The following is a 24658-nucleotide window of genomic DNA, read 5'->3' as shown; positions in this document are numbered from 1 at the left end:
GTGATGTCTCGGTTCTTTACAAATCTGATCATTACCTTTATTTTTACTGGCTGAAGCTGAAAAGATTAGAGAGTGAATTTTGGTGGTGGAAAAAAACATATGTCAAAATGTAAATCCACGAAAAGCCTCCCCACCATACTTTCCATTGTGTGAAAACACAATGGGGATGATTTACTAAAACTAGAGAGTGCAAAATCTGGTACAGCTCAGAGCTTAAGCAAAGCTGAAGTTAAGCTGCGTACACACGGGCGGATTGTATGGCCTACTTAGTCCGTCATACAATCCGACGGACAGTCCGTCATACTTTCGAATGAACGGACTTGACCACACACGGATGCACAAACAGTCCGTCCAAAGCTTGCGCGATGACGTGTACAGCACATACGACGGGACTAGAAATAGGAAGTCCAATACACAGCAATGCAACCTTCCGCCGTGTAAATCCTTTCTGAGCATGCGCCATTCTTAGTCCGTCGAACTAGCCTACTCACGAGCGGATTGTCCGCTGAAACCAAAGTATGACGGACAATATTACGGAAATTCCGAAATACTTAGTACGCCAGACTGCACGCTGAAAAAGTCCACTGAAGCCCACACACGAGCGGACTATCCGCTGAAATGTGTTTCGACGGACTAAGTAGGCCATACAGTCCGCCCGTGTGTACGCGGCTTTAGAAGCTCACTGGCTACCATTCATAGCTGCACCAGATTTTGTGCTCTCCAGTTTTGAGTAAATCACCCCAATGATTATTCCTCTGTAAATTTGGACTACAATAATACATAACATGATTAAAGATTGTTTCCTGCAAAAGGTCTGAAAGAGAAGGCTGGTGTATGACCTGTTTTAATAAGTAGGAAAGGTAAAGACTATAGGTCAGTAGCTGAACATCTGTAGTCCATCTAACATAGACAATCTGTGGGTCGGGTCCTGACACATTTTTTTTTGGGGATCTGCAGATTTTGAGCTGTGCCTTAATTTATTCTAATTGGCAGCAGAGTAGCATAGTGGTTAGCCTGCTCTCTTCTGCCTGGCAGCACTAGGGTCATTGGTTCAAATCCCATCCACAACATCACCTGCCTGGAATTTGCAAGTTCTCCTTGTGCTTGTGGGTTTCCTCTTACCCTCCAACGACATGCTGGTAGGTTAATTGGCTTCTAGAACTTAGACTGTAAGCTTCTTGAGGGTAGGGACTGATGTGAATGTACAAAATGTACAGTATATCAAGCACTTTATAAATTGTCAGCACTATATAAATGCTCTTGGCATCTGACTGATAACTGAAATGCAAGAAAATTCACTCTGCCAAAGTGAATTTTTTGCCCCTGGCCCCTAAGGCCTTATACAGGGTATTGTGTTGAAGTCAAGGTATAAGCAGACAGCTAAATACAATTTCAAACATATTGATTTAATTTTTTTTTATCTTTTTAGATAATTTTCCAGTCACCCTGTCAAATGGCACAGCTAGGTTCTGACCTCCTATCTCTACTGCATTTGAAGCAATGTAGTTTGGGCAAAGACTGTCCAAGCTTGTGATTAGATTAGTGAAGTGGCAGCAACACACTGATGATAACAGCTCTGTGCTCTCTCTAACGGCACCTTGTTTTCTGTAATAGAGCCTGATTGGTTAATAGAGGTCTGCCGGGCTGTATGTAAGCTGAATCTTCCTGGTTTCAATTTAATTTAAATGTAATAATAATAAAATACATAACATAGGTCCGCTTATCTATTTATTGACCTCTCATTCACTCACAAGTACGGTTTATAAGCTTTATTGTATTAACAGTGCCATTATTCAGAAACTTTATTGCATAAGACCTTGAAATATGGAATGCTGTGAAGATTTGCTCTGCTCTGAGTTGGATGTTCAGACCATATTTTTGACAGCTTCCACGATAGCGTCTTTATCGATACCAAACAACTTGAGAAGCTCAGTTGGTTTGCCACTGCGAGGAACTCCGGATACTGCCAGTGACTTCACTGTAATTCCAGGCTGTCCAACCATAGCAGCTGCCACTGCCTCTCCAAGACCACCTAATGTATAAACACATGTATATCACATGACTTAAACAGATTACTTTTCTTTTTATAACACATCCATGACAACACATTGAGAAATACATAATTCACAACAATTGGGAAATACAGTATGTGTATATTATAAATCACTACATGAACCTAACATTTGAATTAATAACTATGTTTTATTATAATGCCTTCAATGTGTAACTACTTTTAAAAAAAGCCACAACACATAATAGACAAGATAGGCAATTACAAACATTTGCACAGTGGCTAAGTAGTTAGCACTTCTGCCCAGCAGCACTAGAGTTGTTGGTTCAAATCCCAACAATGGCACTACCTCCCTGGAGTTTGCATGTTCTCTCTGTGCCTATGTGGATTTCCTCCAACACTACAAAGACATGCTGGCAAATTCACTGGCTCCTATCTAAATTGTCCCTAGTATGTGCATGAATGTGAGTTAGAGACCTTAGATTGTAAGCTCCTTGAGAGGAGGGACTGCTATGAATGTACAATATATATGTAAATGGCTGTGTAAATTGACACCGCTATGTAAGTACCTAAAGAAAATTAGATTATTTCCTTTCCATGCAATACATAGGTTTGAATTATAATGTTAAGGTATGCTTAGGCTACAGAAGAAGAGGATGGTTAAATGTGTAGGTACAGCCCAGATGTCAGAATTTTTTTTTTTACCAGCTTAGAGCATAAACATGCATGTTTGGGTTGCCCACGCACGTACGTTTTTAGCTATAGCACAATTGGAAGAAGTGAGCAAGACACCTCCAGTACTGGCCACTTATCATAAGGTAAGGTTTGCTAATGATCTTCTGTTCACGATTGAATGGGTGGGAATCTGCTGATTCCCAGAATTACATTTATCTTATTTTACTCAATATACAATACTTGGATGCAATGCAGTCTTTATATAATACTACAAACAGCAATGTTCAAAGTGCAGCAACCCTTAGCAACTAATCAGCAACCATTGTTTTGATATTCTGACTACTCCAAGCTAATAAATATTGAAATCTAATTGGATTCCATTGATTAGTTCATATCATTGCATTTTGTGTTACCTTATTAATAAATAAGAACCTATTAGACATCTTGCAAAATATGAACAACATACTGTACTTCCAAATATCCTCACCTTGCTGGTAATGGTCCTCCACAGTTACAATTCGGCCCTTAGTGGCTTTGGCACTTTCAAGGATGGTTTGTGTATCCAGAGGTTTGATGGTGAATGGATCAATAACACGGATAAGGATATTATCTATCAGGACACAAGAGATAATTTGAGTTTATGATGACTGATGTTAGTCAAATTGAAAATATTTTTACACATTTTCTAAAATTTTTACACCTTTTCAGTATATATGGTAACAAACAGCCACAGATGGGCAGGAAGTTGGACTGGCACAAGGTGTATTTGCCTCCAAGGCTGCGGTGGTTTTTGTAAGCTTCAGGAGGTAGAAGGTGTTTGATAGGAATCTTATTTTCTATATTTTGGGCTCTGGAGTTTAGTCATTAAGGCTGCTTTCACACTGGGGCGGTATTCAGGCGTTACAGCGCTAAAAATAGAGCCTGTGTAGCGCCTGAAAAAAACCGGCCCCTTTCACTCCAGTGTGAAAGCCGGAGGGCTTTCACACTGGAGCGATGCGCTGGCAGGACGGTGAAAAAAGTCCTGCTAGCCGCATCTTTGGAGCGGTGAAGGAGCGGTGTATTCGCCGCTCCTAAACCGCTCCTACCCATTGAAATCAATGGGACACCGCGGCAATACCGCCGGCAAAGCGCCGCTGCAGCGGCGCTTTGCGGGTGGGTTTAACCCTTTTTCGGCCGCTAGCGGGGGTTAAAACCACCCCGCTAGCGCCCGCAGACCGCCGCTAAAACGACGGTAAAGCGCCGCTAAAAATAGCAGCGCTTTACCGCCGACGCCGCTCCCGCCCCAGTGTGAAAGCAGCCTAAGAGTGAGGGTGGGCTCCATGGTCATCACTCTAGGCTGAGAAGTATTTTTTAGGAACAAAAAGTTAAATTCTTACAGTCGTGGTGTAGAGGTGCTGATGTGAATCAAAAAAACATAAGAAAATATAGGCAGCTGGATGGTGGAATTCCTAAGTCTCTGTTTATGATGGATCTACACTTGCAAGGGAAAAGTTGCATTAAACCTTCTTTTGCAGAAACTACTGCTGGTGATTGGACTAACCTTTATGCATAATCAATCTGAAGCTATAAATTGTAATAAATATACTCTGCCATTGAAATGCTATTTTTTACCTTTCTTCAGTTCCGAAGCTGCAGCAAGGGCTTCGTGCAAAGTGACCCCAGCACCAATGACTGTCACCTGATCATCTTTGCTCTGCTGCACCACCTATATAAAATACAAAAACAGATTCGAGCGATATTAAGTTGTTGTTTGCTATGATGGTAGAATATGTCACAACTGGATACCACAGAAGGTCCTTACATCTGTACACCATCCAGTGGTGTACTTAAGTTTTGCGCTGCCCTAGGCCTGACTAAACTGGAATCTATGTACAGAATGCAGTGTTAAGGAGTTCATTATGTACAAAGTGCAGTGCTTGCCATGTACAAAGTGCAGTGTTCAGGAGTGTACTATGTACAGAGTGTACCATTCAGGAGTGCGCTATGTACAGAGTTCATCTTTCAGGAGTGCACTATGTACAGAGTCAATGCATGAGGTGAACCTCTGAATCTCAGGTAAAAAGATATACTAGGACTGAAAACTGTGTGCAAAAAACCCTACTGGGACTGGATTTGCACATTATTTATAGCACAAGCACTTGACATTCACATGGACTGGTAGATGTTGGTTTGTTTTTCAAGTATATGAAGCCATTGCATACAGCTATATTGAGATGTTTGAAGGAATTAGCTTAAAAGTGTAATGGCTGGCAACTGAATTTAGTTTGTTATTTTAGGAGATATCAGGTAGTGCAATAAAATATAGAGAACACATTCATAGTATTATCTAAACCTCTTATTGTACATTTTATCAAATTTTCCGCTGCCAGAAAGTAATGCAGGAAGTCTGTATCCTGTATGTCCCACTGAGCATCTTAACCAAAAGACTTGCTGGTGTCACAATGCAGCATGAATACATTGAGAAAATGAACTTGTCCTCTGAAGCTGTTCTTTCAACCTTCTGTATCCCACACTGTATAGCCCACTCTCTGTATACTGCTTGTGCCCCTCCTTAGGACCATGTGTTGGGAGAAAACTCAAACTCACAGTGCTCATTGCAGGTGCTTATTTATCTGCCTCTGGAAGCTCATCCTCAGGTTTTCTCTCTTCTCCCCAAACCTGATCCAGCTGCCAGCACCTTTTCTTGCTTGGAAGTCAAATAAGGCAGGCTGGGGAATGGGGCAGGTACAGTGCCCTTCCCATTGGCTGAGGAGGCAGCAGAGGGGTGGAGCAGTTGCGGGCTCTGCATGTTTACTGACAATGAAGTGCATATCAATCCGCACCTGCTGGGACTAAGGAGCAGCAGGTTTTGTGGCCAGAGCTGCTGTATCCCTCAACAGGGAGAAAAGAGTTCCCAAACTTCTGCCATTAATAGGGGAATTTGCAGGTACGATGCTATTAGAAAAACAGCGTGGCATGTGCAAGAAGCGCCTTTTGAATTTTGGGGGTGCTTATAGAATTATATTATATATAATTATATATTAATAAGCACCCACCTAGCTCCGACCCTGGTCTGTTCAAACATCAGGCCAGTCACCGGCCGCAGGACGGTATTATCATACCGGCAGCAGTGCGGCCACTTTATGGGGTCCCCAGACCAATTTGCCTCCTGGACCCTGCCCCCTGGCCCAGTCCACCCCATAAGACTGGTGCAACACTAAAAGTTGTGTATTCGTGCGGGAGCAGGGAGGGAGCTATTTTTTTCTTGTGTGTGTGTTTTGGGAGCAAAAGTGTAAAGTGCCGCCCTAGGCCTGGGTCTTGTCCGCCTAGGCCAAGATAGTCAATCAGCGTTGACAATTTTTTTTCTCATTGTCTTGTAATGCAATAGCTAAATTAGAAATAGAAAATAAAGGTGACTATAGGGCTCAATAGATCACACACAATCAGAAAGGTTCTTTTTTTGACATTCTAGGGCATAAAAATCCACGTTCATGGTAGTCAAGCTATAAAGTAGGTTTATTGCCTTATGGCAGGAAGGAGAGTGTGTAGCCAACCATCTCTGGCATCATATAAGGTTTATGAACATGTCTAATTAATCCTAACATCAGAATTCATTGGTTGGGGAGTCTATCACATTCCCACTCATACTACAGGATCTACACAGACAATGTTATATCCTGTGATCCCTTTTAGTACCTAAAAAACACTCACATATTCTCAACAGTGTACTGCACAAACACCTTTATCATCATCACCATCATCATTACATTTCTTTCAGATTATATTACCGAATGGTGGGCCTTTCGCTCTTCCCAGGAGAATTCCAACATATTGTCACGTCAACCAGGGGATATAATCATTTTGGTTCATCTACCAAAAGGAAGTTGAGGTGCCTCAATCAGCCACAGAAAGGCCAAACACCTTTAAGCCTCTTTTGCATGGGCGCCCGTTAAGCAGAATTAGCTTGGTCATGTCTCTGCTGATCCCGATTGAGCAGGTGGATCACAGGTCCGTGTCTGCTCTGCTATGCAAAGCGGACACGGACAAAGCCTGCTCTCTTCTGTGGGGCAATCAGATGGAAACAGACTGTTTCCATTGGATCTGATCCACCAGACGGATGGGAAATAGTTTCCCCATCCGTCTATTTTTGGTGGACATAATCGGATTGGAAGGCAGTGGGTGTCAGCGAACATGTGTTCACTGATATCCACTGCCCCATAGAAGAGACTGGAGGGTCCAATCAGGTCTGCATGAAAAACTGACAGTTAGACCTGATCAGATCGCCCATGTGAAAGGGGCCTAAGGCTGGTTTGACGCAAGTAAAATTGTGTTAAGAAATACATTTCATTCACTTAAATGTAAAAAAAAAACACAGATCAATACACCTATATGCAGCAAAGAAGGCTTTTTACAAGACATCACAAAAAATGTATTGGCAGAGCCTATTAAAAAATATATTTTTTCTTGTCCATGCTTCTTTTTAAAATATTATGCGCAAATAACACATATATATATCGTTTCACTATTGTGATAGTGAAACAATACAATTATTTCCAAAATATATAATGCTAATCACTAAAATACTACTAAAATGTGTTTTCACACCTAAAAAAACTGAATAATCAAAAAGTGTAGCACCGCCCCCTTAAAAAACTAACATGTGAATAGTGGTGGAAACCCCCTATGTGAATGTGAATTACTAGAATGCTGTATCCAAATTATGCAGCATAAGTTGCTCATGAACACGACCTAAGTGACTGAAAGCGTATATGGTCTTTAAAAAAAAACAGAATTCACATCTTTCTGCATCAGCTTTTTTTGCTTCCTTTCGTGCACTGACCTTGGCTTGACCAATCTTGAATTGCTCATTGTTGTTGTAGATAACAGCATTCTCTGGGCGACTTGTTCTAATAAAGCAAATTCCCTGTAATAGAAAAAATGTTTTACTATATTTCAGCAACTTAAGCCGCGTACACACGTAGCCGTCTGTCCGACATACTTAGTCTGGCGGACGTCCGCCAAACTGTCCGTCGGAATTTCCGAACGGGCTACTTTCCCACAAACGGCACTTTTTCAGCAGACTAATACGGCGTACTAAGTCCGCCGTACTAAGTCCGCCGTACTTTCGGAATGAACGGACTCGCCCACACACGCGGAGGAAAGTCCGCTCATTTCGAGCGCATCTCCAGGTAGGCGGGGCCCGCGAAGGAGACGTCGCTGGCCCCGCCGCCTGGTATGGACTTAAAGGGGAACCCCCAACGCCGAAAAAAATCGGCGTGGGGGTCCCCCCCAAGTCCACAACAGACCCTTGTCCGAGCACGCTACCAGCCAGGAAAGGGGGGCGAGCAAGCGCCCCCCCTCCTGAGCCGTACCAGGCCGCGTGCCCTCAACATGGGGGGTGCCTTTAAGTCCGGCCCCCCCACCCCAAAGCACCTTGTCCCCATGTTGATGAGGACAAGGGCCTCTTCCCGACAACCCTGGCCGTTGGTTGTCGGGGTCTGCGGGCGGGGGGGCTTATCGGAATCCGGTCTTCTGTCGCCGCTGCCACCTTCCGTTCTTCTTCTTCTCCAGGAGATGTTGACTCGACGATCTCTCCGGCCGCAATGCAAGGGACGCCCTGCGCTGCCACTTATATAGGGACAAGGGGCGGTGTCACATGGCTTTATGCCACATGGGTTGGTCACATGGGTTGATGTCACATGGGGACTGTGACATCGTAAGGGGGCGGGGTCACCATGTGACACCAACCCATGTGACATAAAGCCATGTGACACCGCCCCTTGTCCCTATATAAGTGGCCGCGCAGCGTGTCCCTGGCATTGTGGCCGGAGAGAGCGTCGAGTCAACATCTCCAGGAGAAGAAGGAGAAGAAGAAGAAGAAGAACGGAAGGCGGTGGCGGCGGCGACAGAAGACCGGGCCACCGCCTGTAAAAGAGCTATAAGAAGGCGCGGTGGCCCGGCAGAAGAACCAAAGAGGGGGACAAGACCCCCGAAGTCGGGAGAAGAGGCCGGCGGCGAGGAAGAAAGCCGGACTCCTCCGCTAGCAAAAGAGCTACAAGAAGATAGCGGAGGAGTCCGGCGAGAAGACCCCTGAAGACGGAAGACCCCCGGAGCTGTGCAATAAAGTATTTTATCTCGTGTGTTGTGTTTTTTTTGTACTTTATTTTACAGGTGAATGGGTAGGGGTACATTGTACCCCATACTCATTCACATAGGGTGGGGGGCCGGTATCCGGGGGCCCCCTTATTAAAGGGGGCTCCCGGATTCCGATAAGCCCCCCCGCCTGCAGACCCCGACAACCAACGGCCAGGGTTGTCGGGAAGAGGCCCTTGTCCTCATCAACATGGGGACAAGGTGCTTTGGGGTGGGGGGGCCGGACTTAAAGGCACCCCCCATGTTGAGGGCACGTGGCCTGGTACGGCTCAGGAGGGGGGGGCGCTCGCTCGCCCCCCCTTTCCTGGCCGGCCGGGTAGCGTGCTCGGACAAGGGTCTGTTGTGGACTTTGGGGGACTCCCACGCCGATTTTTTTCGGCGTTGGGGTTCCCCTTTAAGTCCATACCAGGCGGCGGGGCCAGCGACGTCTCCTTCGCGGGCCCCGCCTACCTGGAGACCCGCTCGAAATGAGCGGACTTTTCTCCGGGCGGGAAAAGTCCGCTCATTTCAAAAGTACGGCAGACTGGCATACACATTGTCCGCCGAAATGCGAGTACGGCGGGCAGATTGATGTGCAACACGGCATTCTAAGTCCGCTGTACTGTCGGGTCAAAAAAGTATGCCGGAGGCTACACACGGGGGGATTGTTTGGCGGACTTGAGTTTGCCGGACTTTTCCACTGGATTGTTTGATCATGTGTACACGGCATTAGTTTAAGTTCTGCTGTTCTCATTGTATTACAATTTCATATGGAGTTGAGAGATGGAGGACATCATATGAGGTTGACGTCATTTTCACAATCTTGATCTGATGCCCAGACAGTAATCAAGAATATGATGTAATCTGGCTGGACCTACCTTTCTGTTTGCAGCAAGCTCAACTGCTTTCTCTGTAGACACTGCATCACTCGGGTAGAAGACAGTTGAATTGGGGACAACTCTGAACATGGTCAGATCTTCCAGGCCCATTTGAGATGCACCATCTTCACCTGCAAATTTCAGAAATGTTAGTGTCAGAAGGATGACACTTGTGATGTGATTAGGAACCAATAAAAAAAAATACGCATTGATTTACCTTTGTGCATTAACGTTTCCAATCTTGACTGAATTCCTTTATATTAGTTAAAGTGATCACTAGAATCTAGACAAGTAGTTTCATTGTAAGGAGCATGCTTGTTAAGTGGAGACTCTTTTATTTTATAGTGGACCTTAACTCAAAAATCGAAAATTTGCTATGTTATAAATTTTTTTAGAAATGTTAGCTGTGCCCTGAAAAATCTGCATTTTGTCTAAAAGTCCTCCTGAAAAAAAAAACAGTGTACTTCCTGTGCCTACGGCCTTATTTCTGTATATCCTCAGTGTGAGACTGAAGGCACTACTGCCTCTGACTGCTAGTCTTGTGATATTTGAAATGAGATATGATGATAATGTCATTGCTGTGCTGCTGTTCTCTTTGCTTCGACATGAGGAAGCAAAACACTGCCTCTACCAAGATGGCTGCCTCCACACACAGACACAGTGTAGAACAAGGCATGGTAAGTCAGTTATGGGAGAAAGATCAGCTTCAGGGAGATTACAGGCAATACTAGTTGGAATTGTGCTCCCTTCTCCCCTATGCCAGCTGCCTTGTGCTGTCCCCTCCTACCGCAATTGACTTGCTAGCCTCAGTACAACCAGAACTTATGACTAAAAGATGGGAACAAAACCCTATTATGCCAGCAATTGAGTTACGTGTGTGGATCCATAGAGGGTAAAATCAAAGCACATAGATCACTACTTTACCCACAAAACTGTGCAGAAGCTACAATGATGACCTAGCTGCTTTGCATTGGCAGGCAGAGTGACAATCTGATACCTATTGTACATCGACATATGTTACTAGACGTTAGCAAAATGATATATGGGTGGACCTGTACCACCACTGGTAGCCCTGCTCCCCTAGCCATGGCCTAATCACAGTCAGGGTGGATAAAAAATCAATGATTTTTTTTTAAAGAATCTAAACAATAGGATTTTTACGATTTAAATCATATTTTTTTGATTTTCATCAAATGTATTTTAATAAAATAAATAAAAAAATATTTTAATAAATCTAAAGATAGTTTTCTTTTTAATCCTTTCACGCCTAAGCCTATTTCTGACATTTGTTGCTTACAAGTTAAAATCCATATTTTTTCCTAGAAAATTACTTACAACCTCCAAACATTATAATGTATATTTTTAGCAGAGACCCTAGAGAATAAAATGGCAATCGCTGACATTTTTGTTATGTCACACGGTATTTGCGCAGCGGTCTTTCAAATGCAATTATTTGGGCACTTTAAAAAAAACAAAAACAGTAAAGTTAGTTCAATTTTTTTGTATAATGTGAAAGATGATGTTGTGCTGAGTAAATAGATGCCTAACATGTCATGCTTTGAAATTGCGCAGACTCATGGAATAACGACAAACTACGGTACTTACAAATCTCCATAGGCGATGCTTTAAAAAATGTTTACGGTTACCAGGTTTGAGTTACAGAGGAGGCCTTTTGCTACAATTATTGCTATCATTCTGATGATCGCGGTGATACCTCACATGTTAGATTTCAACACCGTTTACATTTGCAGGCACAAGTTATAAAACTTATAAAACATACTTGTTTTCTTTGCTGCCCGAGCACGCTGGGGAGGGGGTGCTTTAAAAAAAATGAAATTCTTATTTATTTTTATTTTTTTTAAATTATCCCTTAAAAAAAAAATCTGATCATTTCATTGCTATCACAAGGAATGTAAACATCCCTTGTGACAGTAATAGCCAGTGACAGGTACTCTTTATGGAGGGATCGGGAGTCTAAGCCCTTGTACACACGGTCGGACATTCTGACAACCAAATCCGACGGATTTTGTCCGAAACTGTTGCATACACACGGTCGGACAAAGTTGTCGGAAAATCCAATCATTCAGAACGTGATGACGTAATTTCATTACGATGGGACTACGTTCAGGCTAGTAGCCAATAGCTTTGGTCTAGAAATTTGCTCTGAGCATGCGTGGCACTTTGTTCGATCGGAATTCTCTACAGACAATCGGACAAAGTCCGATCGGATCATGTTGTCGGAAAATTTTATAGCCCAGCTGGAAAACTTGGTCCGTCGGATACTCCGACGGAAACAGTCCGATGGAGCCCACACATGGTCGGATTATCCGACAACGCGGTCCTATCGGACATTGTCCATCGGAATATCCGACCGTGTGTACAAGGGCTTAAAGGCCTCAAATCTGTCCTTGGCACTTAAAAGTATTCAGATCATCAAAATCTGTGTTTCTGAATACTGTCATTTTTTTTAATCCGCGCCATTGGCCATTTTACATTGGAGACAAAATCGGAGCCGAATCCGGCTTCATTCGGGTCTCAGCCCAGGCGGCAGACGTACGGAATGGTGGCTTGCGTCTCCCTGTGGCACCTGCAGGCATCACCCCGGTATAACCCCTTCAAGCTGAGAACGCATATTTGCGCATGGTCAGCGTGAAGGGGTTAAGATACATTATTAATTTTGTTTATTCAGCATGAAATGGAGCTTAGTTATGTAGCATAAGGCTGTATATGCTGCAATATTTACATTTTTGGTAAATTCAATTAAATTAAATCCAAGCTCTGCAAGCTGAGATAACATGCACTACATTGATACATTCAAACAATTTCACAGTAACCATAAGATAAAACAAAGTTCAGGAATATTCCTTTATATAGTTTTGCAAATCTATGAACACTACAAACTGTATGACTGAATCGGTTCTGATATCGCTGTTTCACTAACCTGACAGCTTATTATTCTAAATAGGAAACCTTTATTTTGTTTGCAAATATTAAAGATTCTAACTAAGATTCTAACTAAGCTCCTTACATTTAAAGAGTACCTGTCATTTCAGATCCATCATAGCAGCACCTGTTAGCGGGCATCCACTCACCTGCTGCTGCCACGTTCCTCACCTTGTTGTGTCACTGCCACATCAACAACTGTCCCATTAAAGTGAATGGGACTGTCGGTGAGTCAACAGCAGGTCAGAGGAGGAGCCGCTGTGGGACAGAGATGACAGTTGCGATTTAAAAATTATGAATTAAATCGAGTTGATTTAAATCAAGCCTTTTTACTAGTGATTTAAATCAACTTGAGTTAAATCAAATCCACCCTGATCACAGTATACTGAAACCTAGCCCTAGCTGGTAACAGTTTTATGCAAAAGAGAGTGTTGCCTATTTGGTTCTGAATTCTACTCTAGGGAATCTTGGCAAGTGCAATTAAACGAATATTATTACATTTTTGTAATAGTATAATAGACATTAAAAAAAACAGTTTACCACTACACCAGAATAGCAGTTCATTTAACGATAATAGGCTGTCAATATGAGAAGAAGTTGATTGATCTGGCCACTCTCGTCTCATGTCTAAGGGGGGCAGGTAACTACCGGTAGCAGCTAGCCAAACAACTTGGGGTATAGACATTAATCAACCAAGTTGTAAATCATATCCCGATGCTTGTGATTCTCACTCAATAAGAAGCTCCCGCAGTAGATGTCTGTGGCACTCAAGTCCTCCACCTCTTCCCTCAGTTGACATAAACTTCTTAAGTCTGCAGAGCTAGCCTAGCAAGATTATGACCTACTCTACAACACTTTTTTTAGATTTTTTGATTTTTGACGTCATAGCAGAGGCCAGGTTGTGCTTGAATGTGCAATCACCCTCTAATCTCTACATGGCACCCTTTTGCCTTGATGACTTCATAAGATCCAGCCCACAGTCCCTGTTACTAACTGAGGACCAGCAAATTGGGACATTTGAGTATAACTATTGGCCATTTTAATTTTTTTTTTGTCCTATATACAGTATAGCCAAAAATGGGCCATGTTTAATATATACGTAGTAACTCATTTTATTGGAAAATCAATGTATAAAACACCCTAAAAAGTTATTTGAGCGTTACCATGTACATAAAAATAAAAATTGTGATGCGCTAATTTCAAACCATAAAATAATCGTAGTAAGCCACAAATATGCAATTTAAAAAATACAAAGTGCAACTGTGCATAAATTAGTCAAATAATGCTTCTGTGCATACATAAAAGTGATAGCTAGTGCATAAACCATAAGGTGACTCTATGTGCAAACAAACGCAAATTTGTCATAAAGACCAAAATACATACATATATAAAGTGTGTAAACTTATTGCAAAATGTATATAGTGAAGCAAAGACAAGTTCGGGGTATACGTTTAAGTGATAGCTAGTGCAAGGACCATAAAGTGACTAAATGTGCAAAAAACGCAAATTTGTCATATAAAACCTAAAAAACGAAAACATATAAAGAGTGAATATACTTAAAAAGTGTATAAAATGAAGCAAAACCAGGTACTAAAATAACAAACAAATATAAAATGTTCAATTCAAGTGACCAGCGTGATTGAAGATAAAATGTCCCATACACAGTCAGATCATGCAATTCGGTAAATGCACTAAGTAAAACGTGCAACGTGCTGGGCAATCAATCCATCCGTGATGATCCGTGCAATAGAGTGCAAATAATATGCAATTACCTCACTGCTGTGAGTAAACAGCAATATAAATGATGATCACCAGGATGATTGCAGAAAACGGCTGGGTAACACAATCTTTAGGAGACTTCTCTAACTTCCTTGTGAATGGCAGGTAAACTCAAAGGAATAGATTAAAGGAGACCGCCATAGTGTAGTATTTAAAACATCTAAGTTTTATTAAACAAGTTTTAAAACTACTCACAAACGAAGCTGATATAAACACATCAGACAGACAGCATTAGAGTAAAACCGGATATGGACGTCACTTCCGGGTTCCTACGCGTTACGTCTTGGAGACTTCAACTGGGATCAACATCTGTCTGATGTGTTTATATCAGCTTCGTTTGTGAGTAGTTTTAAAACTTGTTTAATAAAACTTAGATGTTTTAAATACTACACTATGGCGGTCTCCTTTAATCTATTCCTTTGAGTTTACCTGCCATTCACGAGGAAGTTAGAGAAGTCTCCTAAAGATTGTGTTACCCAGCCGTTTTCTGCAATCATCCTGGTGATCATCATTTATATTGCTGTTTACTCACAGCAGTGAGGTAATTGCATATTATTTGCACTCTATTGCACGGATCATCACGGATGGATTGATTGCCCAGCACGTTGCACGTTTTACTTAGTGCATTTACCGAATTGCATGATCTGACTGTGTATGGGACATTTTATCTTCAATCACGCTGGTCACTTGAATTGAACATTTTATATTTGTTTGTTATTTTAGTACCTGGTTTTGCTTCATTTTATACACTTTTTAAGTATATTCACTCTTTATATGTTTTCGTTTTTTAGGTTTTATATGACAAATTTGCGTTTTTTGCACATTTAGTCACTTTATGGTCCTTGCACTAGCTATCACTTAAACGTATACCCCGAACTTGTCTTTGCTTCACTATATACATTTTGCAATAAGTTTACACACTTTATATATGTATGTATTTTGGTCTTTATGACAAATTTGCGTTTGTTTGCACATAGAGTCACCTTATGGTTTATGCACTAGCTATCACTTTTATGTATGCACAGAAGCATTATTTGACTAATTTATGCACAGTTGCACTTTGTATTTTTTAAATTGCATATTTGTGGCTTACTACGATTATTTTATGGTTTGAAATTAGCGCATCACAATTTTTATTTTTATTTTCCAGTAGTGAGAGACAACTCATTTAGTGATTGCTGCTTTTTTCTACTAGTTACTTTCCACTTTTCCATAGAGCGCAGAAGTTTTTAGATATACGTTACCATGTACATGTTATATAAACAATTGTAAAGACATTGAAGAAAAGCCAATTAGCGAGAATAATTTTTTCATTTGCTTAGCTTTTGGAATTACTGAAGGCGTATCGGAGTTTCACATGATTATGAACAGTCTCTGCAATAACAAACGCTCAAAACAATAACGGCAATCTCATAAAATGTAAATCCTGAGGGAGGTGGTTTAAGGAACAGTAGTGAGTCATATGCGCCCACATACTAAAAAAAGTATTGGATATGTCCCCAAGCAAACATAGCAGTGGGTGAGTAAAGAGAACAGAAAGAATAAAACTCCACGAGGACCCGCATAAAATTGAACCTAATGTTTTTCCCTGCATAGGAAAAGTACAGGTTCATTTTACTGTATTGAAGAAAGAGATTCTTTATGTATGGCTCCATTGGCCGATGGCATATGATTGCTAAGCTTGGTAAAGTCATAATACAGCAGTTTAAAAAAAAATAAAAATCACTGGAAGAACAAATCAGTCGGAAAAGCCTTGGATGGTTTTTCCGACGGAATTCCGCTCAAGCTTGTGCTGCCTACACACGGTCACACCAAATTCCGACCGTCAAGAACGCGGTGATGTACAATACTACGACATGCTGCAAAAATGAAGTTCAATGCTTCCGAGCATACGTTGAATTGTTTCCGAGCATGTGTCCCCATTTATTTGCGCATCGGAATTGCCACAGACGATCGGAATTTCCGATAGAAACTTTTTCCGAAAAATTGAGAACATGCTCTCAATCTTTTGCTGGCCGAAATTCTGCCAGCAAAAGTCTGATGGAGCCTACACGCGGTCGCATTTTCTGATGAAAAGCTCTCATCGCTCTTTTGCTGGCCAAATTTCTGATCGTGTGTACGCGGCATAAGTCTTTAGGTGTCCTAAGGGCAAGTGTAAATAGGCTTTTGGGATCATTTAAGGTCAGTTTGAGAGTAACTGTGTAAATGCATCACAAACACTACACTTCACTAGCTCTAAGTTTACAGTCGGAAAAAAGCAGAACTTAGAATTTAGCTTTAGTACATTTGATATTACACGTGTTAAACGTATCAGCAGAAAGATAACAAGAAAGGCAACCACACAAAGACCAGGGGTTAAGAATTCTTAGCTAGCATGCAGGACTACCTGGAGACACCAGTCTTCTTGTGTTTGGAAGCAGGAGGTAAAGAAAGAGAAGAAAACTAGAACAAAAAGAAAATGAGGGTTCAAGGCGAAGAATGAAAGAAATGTAGGAGGATATACAGTATTAGACTGGAAGCCTTGTAAGATCACACCTAAACACATAATATCACACCTGGATCTCTCAATGCAACAAAACTACTGAAGATATTTAATTGAACATTTAATCTGCAAATAGTATTGGCTATTTGTGACCAAACTTTCTTGTTTGGATCACTGAAGCCACGGATTCTAATCCCAATTAAAACAATTTGCTTCCTAAACAGAATAACCCATCAAAAACAGATTTTCAGATTAAGGGCCTGGGTTGACTAGCTTTTGTTTGCATCAGAACGGTTTCTTTCACCATACATATGACCCCATTTACACAGACGTTCCACTTGGGTCCACTTTTCCCTTTTTTTCAGGCAGACTCGATCAGAACCTCTCTATGGAGCAGCAGATGTTAGCGGACATGTGTCTGCTGACACCCTCCAACATCCAATCTGATCTGGTTTGCCAAAAACTGATGGATGGGGATTCATTCTGACCATTACACTGACCTACCTGACCATTACACTTACCTATCTGTCCATTACACTGACCTACCTTACACACATTAACCTACCTGACCCACACTGACCTACCTGACCGACACTGAGCTACCTGACACACAATAACCTACCTGACACACACTGACCATTACACTCACCTTTTTTTTCACTTTTCCACATCAGATGACCTCCTCCTGCAGCTCAGCCTTACCTGTAGTGTGCAGCGCGCCCATCCTATTCATGGACAGTGAGAGACAGCAGGCAGCCAGTGCCAGGACAGGAGAGCAGCCTGCCCATTTACACAGAGCGAGCGCCGAGCAGAGATCTCATAGTGCTCGGCACGACCACATTGTAATTTCCCGACTTCTGGGGCCTGCAGTGCCTATGATGGACATCACACATCCCACGGTCCCGGCATTGAACCAGTGTGATGTCCATCATAGGTGCTGCAGTCTCCAGGAGGTCCCCCCTGGCTGCCGCTGAGTGGCTGCCTGGGCTCGGGGCTAACAATAGAATTATGAATGCCTGAGACCTGGGGCTTTTTGGGGCCCACTCGGGGCTCCGGCCCCCTTCAGCTCCCCCCCCCCCCCAAAAAGTCACTGGCTGAGCTTCTCTTAAACCATTACTTAATGGAATTACTACATTTCCTTACTACAAGATACCAGATGGAAGAGGAGAGAGAGGGGGAGAATGTTAGATTTAGGAAGGTATGGGGAGTGAGGGAGGAAAATTAGCACCGAAACACAGAAAACAGGAAAGAATACAGGTAGAAGAAAATAAAGAGTAAGGAAAAGATGAAATGAGGGGAAAATAGAGAGCTAAAACATGCTGAATAATTGAGAACACTATGTTTGCACAGTACAGGAAAGGCCAGAGAAGCAACAGTCCAGAGTAGTATGCTACAACCCCTACTGCTGCCATCTGAAAAATGTGTCATCCGTGGTAAGCCAGAGACTGTACTGTGCACAAAGGGTATTACTGAACTACCAAAGCCTAGATGGGCCAAGACATAGGAAGTCAGATTTCCAAACAAAGAAAGTTTGTGTGCATGGACCAAATGAATTTAGAGCTATAGCCACCAGCCACACTGCGACCGGACCCGGAGGGGATTGAGGGTACCTGATGGATGGTACGATACGGGGGTAAATCTAGTCGTTATTCATATTACCTAACTGACTTAAAGGGAAAATTCTCCTGCAATTGCTGCCCACACAGACCTTTAATGTGCCATACTTTTGGCTAAATCAGACCCTCCTGTACCTCCGGGGACTATCTACTTATCCTTGCTTAATTGAATACGGGCAAATATCTATTATATTACATTATGTTCGGATCCGTGTCGGTGCCTTGAAATATCCCCCTCCCAGTCGCCGGGAAAGACCTTTATCCCCCTTCTCCGCCTTTGAGCTTGACCAGGGGTTGAAATAGGGCTGGAGAGACTTAGGTAATGTCCTGATGAAGCTGCAAAGCAAAACTAGTTGAGCAATTACCTTATGCGTCTCTACCAATTGTACTATGAGATATTTTATTTGTATATTTTTGTATATGATTCTTTTTCGGAATAAATTGTTTTTAATATGATCCAATGTTTTGATATTTAATTTATTGTGAATAAATTGATAGGTGCCCCGTGATAATCCCCATGCTCATCCCTTTTTGTTGATGCCTCTGATAGGAGACCAGAGACATTAACACTTTCTTCTAACTTTACTTACTGGGATGAGGGTGCACACCTTTAGTTTTATGATTACAATACCTTTCAAGCCATTTACTTTTCTACAACAAAGTGTGTAACTGGTTTTCACTTACCTATAACTTACACTGTGATATTCTCCATAGGCTCCAATGTAGCATTAAATCTATACAAACCTAACCCCAGTATATGCATGCTACTCAAATAATTTAATTAAAATATGTTAATGAACTTTGTCCAAAAATGAGGGAAGCAGAAAGAGCATTGGACTCTAAACATACAACACCAACCCCATTTCAAGAAATCTTCTTTGTTTCCATTTTATATGTACAAATCATGACATTTTCAAGACAATTACATTCTAGTTGGTCTTTTTTTGTACTAATAAGAAAAGAAGACATCATGGACCCTGAATTCCAATTGGCCCCAAGGATTTAAAGAATGTCTAAACTCAGCATTTCATGTTCCTGATATGTGCCTGCTGTACCATGTACTTTCATGAAAAAGTATCCTGATCTCTTTGTATTGCTTCCTTTGTGTGAAATACAGGTACCTGGAGTTCCTGCCAGTCCCTCTGCTTTCCCATTAAAAAACTGACCACACTAGGAATGAGAGCAATATCTGTGTTGAGAGCTCAGCCTGCTCCCCTTCAATGTTCAGACTTGTCCCACCATTTCAGTACAGCCATTTACTGGGAAGACCAGTGTGCTGCTATTTCTGCTCCCTCATCTCTCTGAGCTCCTAATGCAGCTGAGAACAGAAGGTATGTGATAATTTATTAAAAAAGGGAATAACAGGTATTTATAATTTTTTTTTATATACAGTATCTCACAAAAGTGAGTACACCCCTCACATTTTTGTAAATATTTTATTCTATCTTTTCATGTGACAACACTGAAGAAATTACACTTTGCTACAATGTAATGTAGTGAGTGTACAGCTTGTATAACAGTTAGAACAGTGTAAATTTGCTGTCCCCTCAAAATAACGCAACACACAGAGATTAATGTCTAAACTGCTGGCAACAAAAGTGAGTACACCCCTAAGTGAAAATGAGGGGTGCACTCACTTCTGTGAGATACTGTACGTACACAAATGTTTTGCCTTTCATTTCCTATTTTAATATGAATGGGTTGTTTAACAGATTATACTTTAAGTAATGATCCTGGTTCTTGCAAATTGAGAAATATGGCATTCATGTACAGTACAGTATATCAAACTTAAGAAGAACGCCTTGGTCGAGTCTGCAGAACTAAGCATAGTGCAGATATCACTGGTGCCATCCTTCTAATGGCCTTAAAACTAGAGATTGGTAAAATCAATATTGAGTGTTAGATTCTTCTCTGGAGCTTGAGTGGCCAAAGGTTGCATGCCTAGATCATCAAATACCCACAAATACAAGATCACCTTCTGATCCAACCATAATCAACTCGCTGATTTAGTAATCTTTTCATGTCTGTGGGCACATTCAGTCTCACCTATACAAGCTTAAAAGTATGCAAATGATCTGTTGAGAAAAAGCTGAACTGCCATGAAACTCACCAATAGAAACTCCACAGTGGGATCCAACAAGGTTGATGTTGCTCTCGGAGATGGCTGCCATTCTGATTTGATCAAAGGCTCTCGTGAAGAATGTGGCAAATGCACTGCCAAAGGCAACAGTACGGTCACGAGTGGCGGAGCCAACAGCTACACTCACCTAAAGCAACAGAACATAATATGATAACATTAATACAACTTGGACTAGTGGATTATGCCATGTATAAAGTGAAATGTCTTCACTTTGACGATCACTGTATTTAGGTGAAAAAGGTGACCAGAAAAATGTCAGAAAAATTTGAGAAGCATGTTAAATAAAGTGGATATGGTTAAATATATCATACAATATCAGAAACTGTACATTGTATTAAAAAACACCCAAGGGCTATAGCAAAGAGTTTGATTGTTACAAATAATAGTCAAACATGTGTGGATACCTGACCATCACACCTATAAGAACTTATTTGGCATTCCATTCCAAAACCATTAACTTAAACATTTAATGTATGTGCTTATTAAACCTCCAAACAAAGATTTCCTGCTCACTTACCAGCCAGCCTACAGTACACTGGGGTGCCATGATGCGGGGCGCTGCAGCTTATATGTATATAATGAAAATGTGTGCAAACTACACCCCTTGTTTTTAATGTGAACTGTTAGATAGGACAATTTGGTTTGTTGAAGGCTGGCTGGTAAGTGAACTGGGAATCTTTGTTTGCTTTTTGGCATGAGTAGCCCTTCCATGTGCACCTTGCTGCAATGGGTAGTTATAGGTTGGTGTGGATGCCACTTGTTTACGCTTATTAAAACCCCCTTTAGATTGTCATTGCTATCTGTGTGTCTGTTGGGGGGGGATTTCCCCTCACTTCCTGTCAAGAAAGATAGTAAAATGAAATTGCTCCATTAGGGATACAGTCAAAACACATTTTTAGTAGAGCATCTGAGCCTTTCTGTCCCGGTGACATCACAAAATTCCTCTCGGACCAAAGAAAGAAAAAAAATCTAAGTTTAAGTGTATCCAAAACAAAAGAAAAAGGCTGGAATTAGGCATTAAAGGGACCCTGTAATACAAGTCTTTGGGGGCTACCATTGCTGAACCATGTTTTTGAGAATGCTAGTTTAGTAGCTGGCACGCCGATGCTTTGGCTTCAACACTGTCTGAGCTGATGACCCAAAACAGTACATACCACCCAACATTTTGAGATGGGAATGAGGGACACCTACTAACAAATGTATGTAGGCATAGGACATGCCCGCTGCCACACCCCCTTAAAGAAGAACTAACCAAAAAAAAGTTAATTAAATCCACAAGGACTTTTTTTTTACCACTACTATTCCTTTATATTGGCTTTTAAAATGTACAAATGCAGCAATTTAGAAATTGGATGAAAGGTTTAGCACTGGGAAACACTTTTTGAAAGATAAAAAAGGCATTTTATATACTATATAGATCAGACCAAAATGAGGGACAGAGGGACATTGCTCCAAATCAGGGACAGTCCCTCCAAATCAGAGACAGTTGGAAGCTATGCAAGTATAGAGACAAGGAACGCATACATTTTATTTAATTTCTGCACCTCATATTAATATACCCTGCAAAACACAGTAGACACACTTATAGCAGACTTACCATGTTCTGTTCAGCTATGTAACACTCAATGAAGCGATCTGGGTGCTCTTTTTTAAACATATCAGAGAATGTTGAGTTTTTGGTATCACCATCCAGAGCAATAACTCTGTCACTGGCATGTCCCAGCTTAGCCAGGGCAAAACCGTAAGCCTTGCGAGTAGCCATCTGGAAGAGAAATTTTGTTGATGCATTTTGTTTCAGCAGAAAAGCACAATCAATAAGGCACACACATAAATCTTTTAAAGGAATGTTCATTTGAAAATGCCTGCACACTACACATAGAATCCTGCCACCCCCATACTTGTATAGCAAACAACAGGGTGACAGCATGCCATAGTCTGATGCAAAACGTAAGAGAATGTGGGTACAGCAAATTTCAGGTGTATCATGCGTAAAAACAGCTCGTAATCATATAAAATGTCATATTTATGCAGGAGAAAGCAACAGGTTCACTTTAATGTTTCCCTTCACAGCTACACATACCTACCTACCTTTCCTTCCCTTCTCTTCTGCTCCATCCATCTGTCACTAGGGAAGGACAGCCCTTCTTAAATTCCAAATTACTCTATTTGGAGACAACACACTGCTGAGGCCAATCGCCACTACTGTCACATGGATTGTGTCACATGCTCCCCACTCTTCACTTCAGGTAGCTGAAGGAAAGGTAAGTGTTGATTTGGAAAGAGTGTCAAAGTAAACCTATTACTTTGCCCTTCATGGCTGAATCATAGGTTTTCTTCAACCTGTCTGTACCCAGAGGTCATTCATGTCTAGCTACCTAGACCAAACTCCTGCAGAATCATAATGTGTCAGTTAACTCAGCAACTGCTACATTTCACCACTATGACTAATTTTGCACCTAAATAATTTTTATATATTTTTTTGGGATGCAAAGACTTGTATTTGGCATGGTGTTTTGTTTTAATAAAAAAAAATATTATAAGCTGACAAATTCATAAAACATGTATTTAACCCTTTCATGACTAAGCCTATTTTTGGCATTTGGTGTTTACAAGTTAAAATCCATATTTTTTGCTAGAAAATTACGTGGAACCCCCAAACATTATATATATATTTTTAGCAGAGACTCTAGAGAATAAAACAGCGATTGTTGCAATATTTTATGTCACATGGTATTTGTGCAGCGGTGTTTTTGGGAAAAGGGACACTTTCATGAATTAAAAAAAAAACGAAACAGTAAAATTAGCCCAATTTTTTTGCGTAATGTGAAAGATAATGTTACGCCGAGTAAATACGCACTCGTGGATTGATGACAAAGTACGGTACCTAAAAATCTCAATAGGCGACGCTTTAATTTTTTTTTACGGTTACCAGGTTAGCGTTGCAGAGGAGGTCTAGTGCTAGAATTATTGCTCTCGCTCTGACGATCGCGGTGATACCTCACATGTGTGATTTGAACACCATTTACATATGCGGGCGCGACTTCCGTATGCGTTTTCTTTGCTTCGCGAGCTCGCGGGGACGGCGAGCGCTTTAAAAATTTTTTTTAGTTTTTCTTTTATTTTATTTATTTGAAAATGAATAAATTGTTTAAAAAAAAAATAAAAATTGATCACTTTTATTGCTGTCACAAGGAATGTAAACATCCCTTGTGACAGTAATAGGTGGTGACAGGTACTCTTTATGGAGGGATCGAGGGTCTAAAAGACCCCCACCCCTCCTTTACACTTCAATGTATTCAGATCGCCCAAAACGGGGATTCTGAATACCGTATATCTTTTTAAAACCGGCGCCATTGGCAGCCGAGTAAACGGGAAGTGACGTCATGACGTCGCTTCCGTGTTTACTATGAGGAGACTGGAACGAAGCCGCTTACGGCTTCGTTCCAGTACTCCCCAGCAGCCGGAGGCGTCGGAGCGCGAATCGGTGCTCCCGATCGAGTGGGAGCACCGGTAACAGCGGCGGGAGGGGGGATGTCCCCTCCCGCTCCTCCGGCATAACAGCCGAGCGGCTTTTAGCCACTGTGGTTGTTATGGCTGGAAAGCCAATCGCTCGCTGAAAAAAACGGTACTGGGATGATGCCTGCAGGTGCGGGCATCATCCCGGTATACCCCCCGGAAACCGAGTATGCACATCTGCGTACGCTCGGTGGGAAGGGATTAAAGTGTATAAAATGTAATACAGTTTTTTTTATATGTAATAATTCATAATATTATTATTATCATTAATTTGATAATTATAGCATTAAACATAAGTCAAGTGGCAGCATTCCCTTGTAGGCTGAAGGCCTACATTTTTATTTGAATGGAGACCCATGCTGTTAGTGACAGCCAGCATTGAGAGCCACCAGCTGAACTAAGAGTTGGCTGGTGGCTCTCAAAGATAAGAACATTTAAAAGTGTTTTACCAGCACAGGGCCTTGTACTGTGTATACAGATCATGGGCAGGAAGGGGTTAATGCAAAC

At 41.6% G+C, this 24658-nt stretch overlaps 1 protein-coding gene across 1 annotated transcript in view; it reads right to left on the bottom strand.

Moving 5' to 3' along the window:
• Window positions 1-1715: 1715 nt before the first annotated feature.
• TKT (transketolase) overlaps window positions 1716-24658 on the bottom strand; it is a 77261-nt gene continuing 54318 nt past the window's right edge. The window contains exons 8-14 of the mRNA XM_077452080.1: window positions 22233-22397; window positions 20606-20762; window positions 9676-9806; window positions 7506-7589; window positions 4298-4391; window positions 3174-3296; window positions 1716-2032 (exon numbers count right to left, since the gene is read on the bottom strand). Coding sequence (XP_077308206.1) covers window positions 1866-2032; window positions 3174-3296; window positions 4298-4391; window positions 7506-7589; window positions 9676-9806; window positions 20606-20762; window positions 22233-22397 — 921 coding nt within the window. The 3' untranslated portion in view covers window positions 1716-1865. The remainder of the gene's footprint in view (window positions 2033-3173; window positions 3297-4297; window positions 4392-7505; window positions 7590-9675; window positions 9807-20605; window positions 20763-22232; window positions 22398-24658) is intronic.

The sequence above is a fragment of the Lithobates pipiens genome, unplaced genomic scaffold (assembly GCF_037356315.1).
Source record: "Lithobates pipiens isolate NorthernLeopardFrog02 unplaced genomic scaffold, aLitPip1_a1.2 Scaffold_23, whole genome shotgun sequence".
NCBI lineage: Eukaryota > Metazoa > Chordata > Amphibia > Anura > Ranidae > Lithobates > Lithobates pipiens.
The sequence above is the reverse complement of the archived record's forward strand: the minus strand, read 5'-3'. Positions and strand labels throughout refer to the sequence as shown.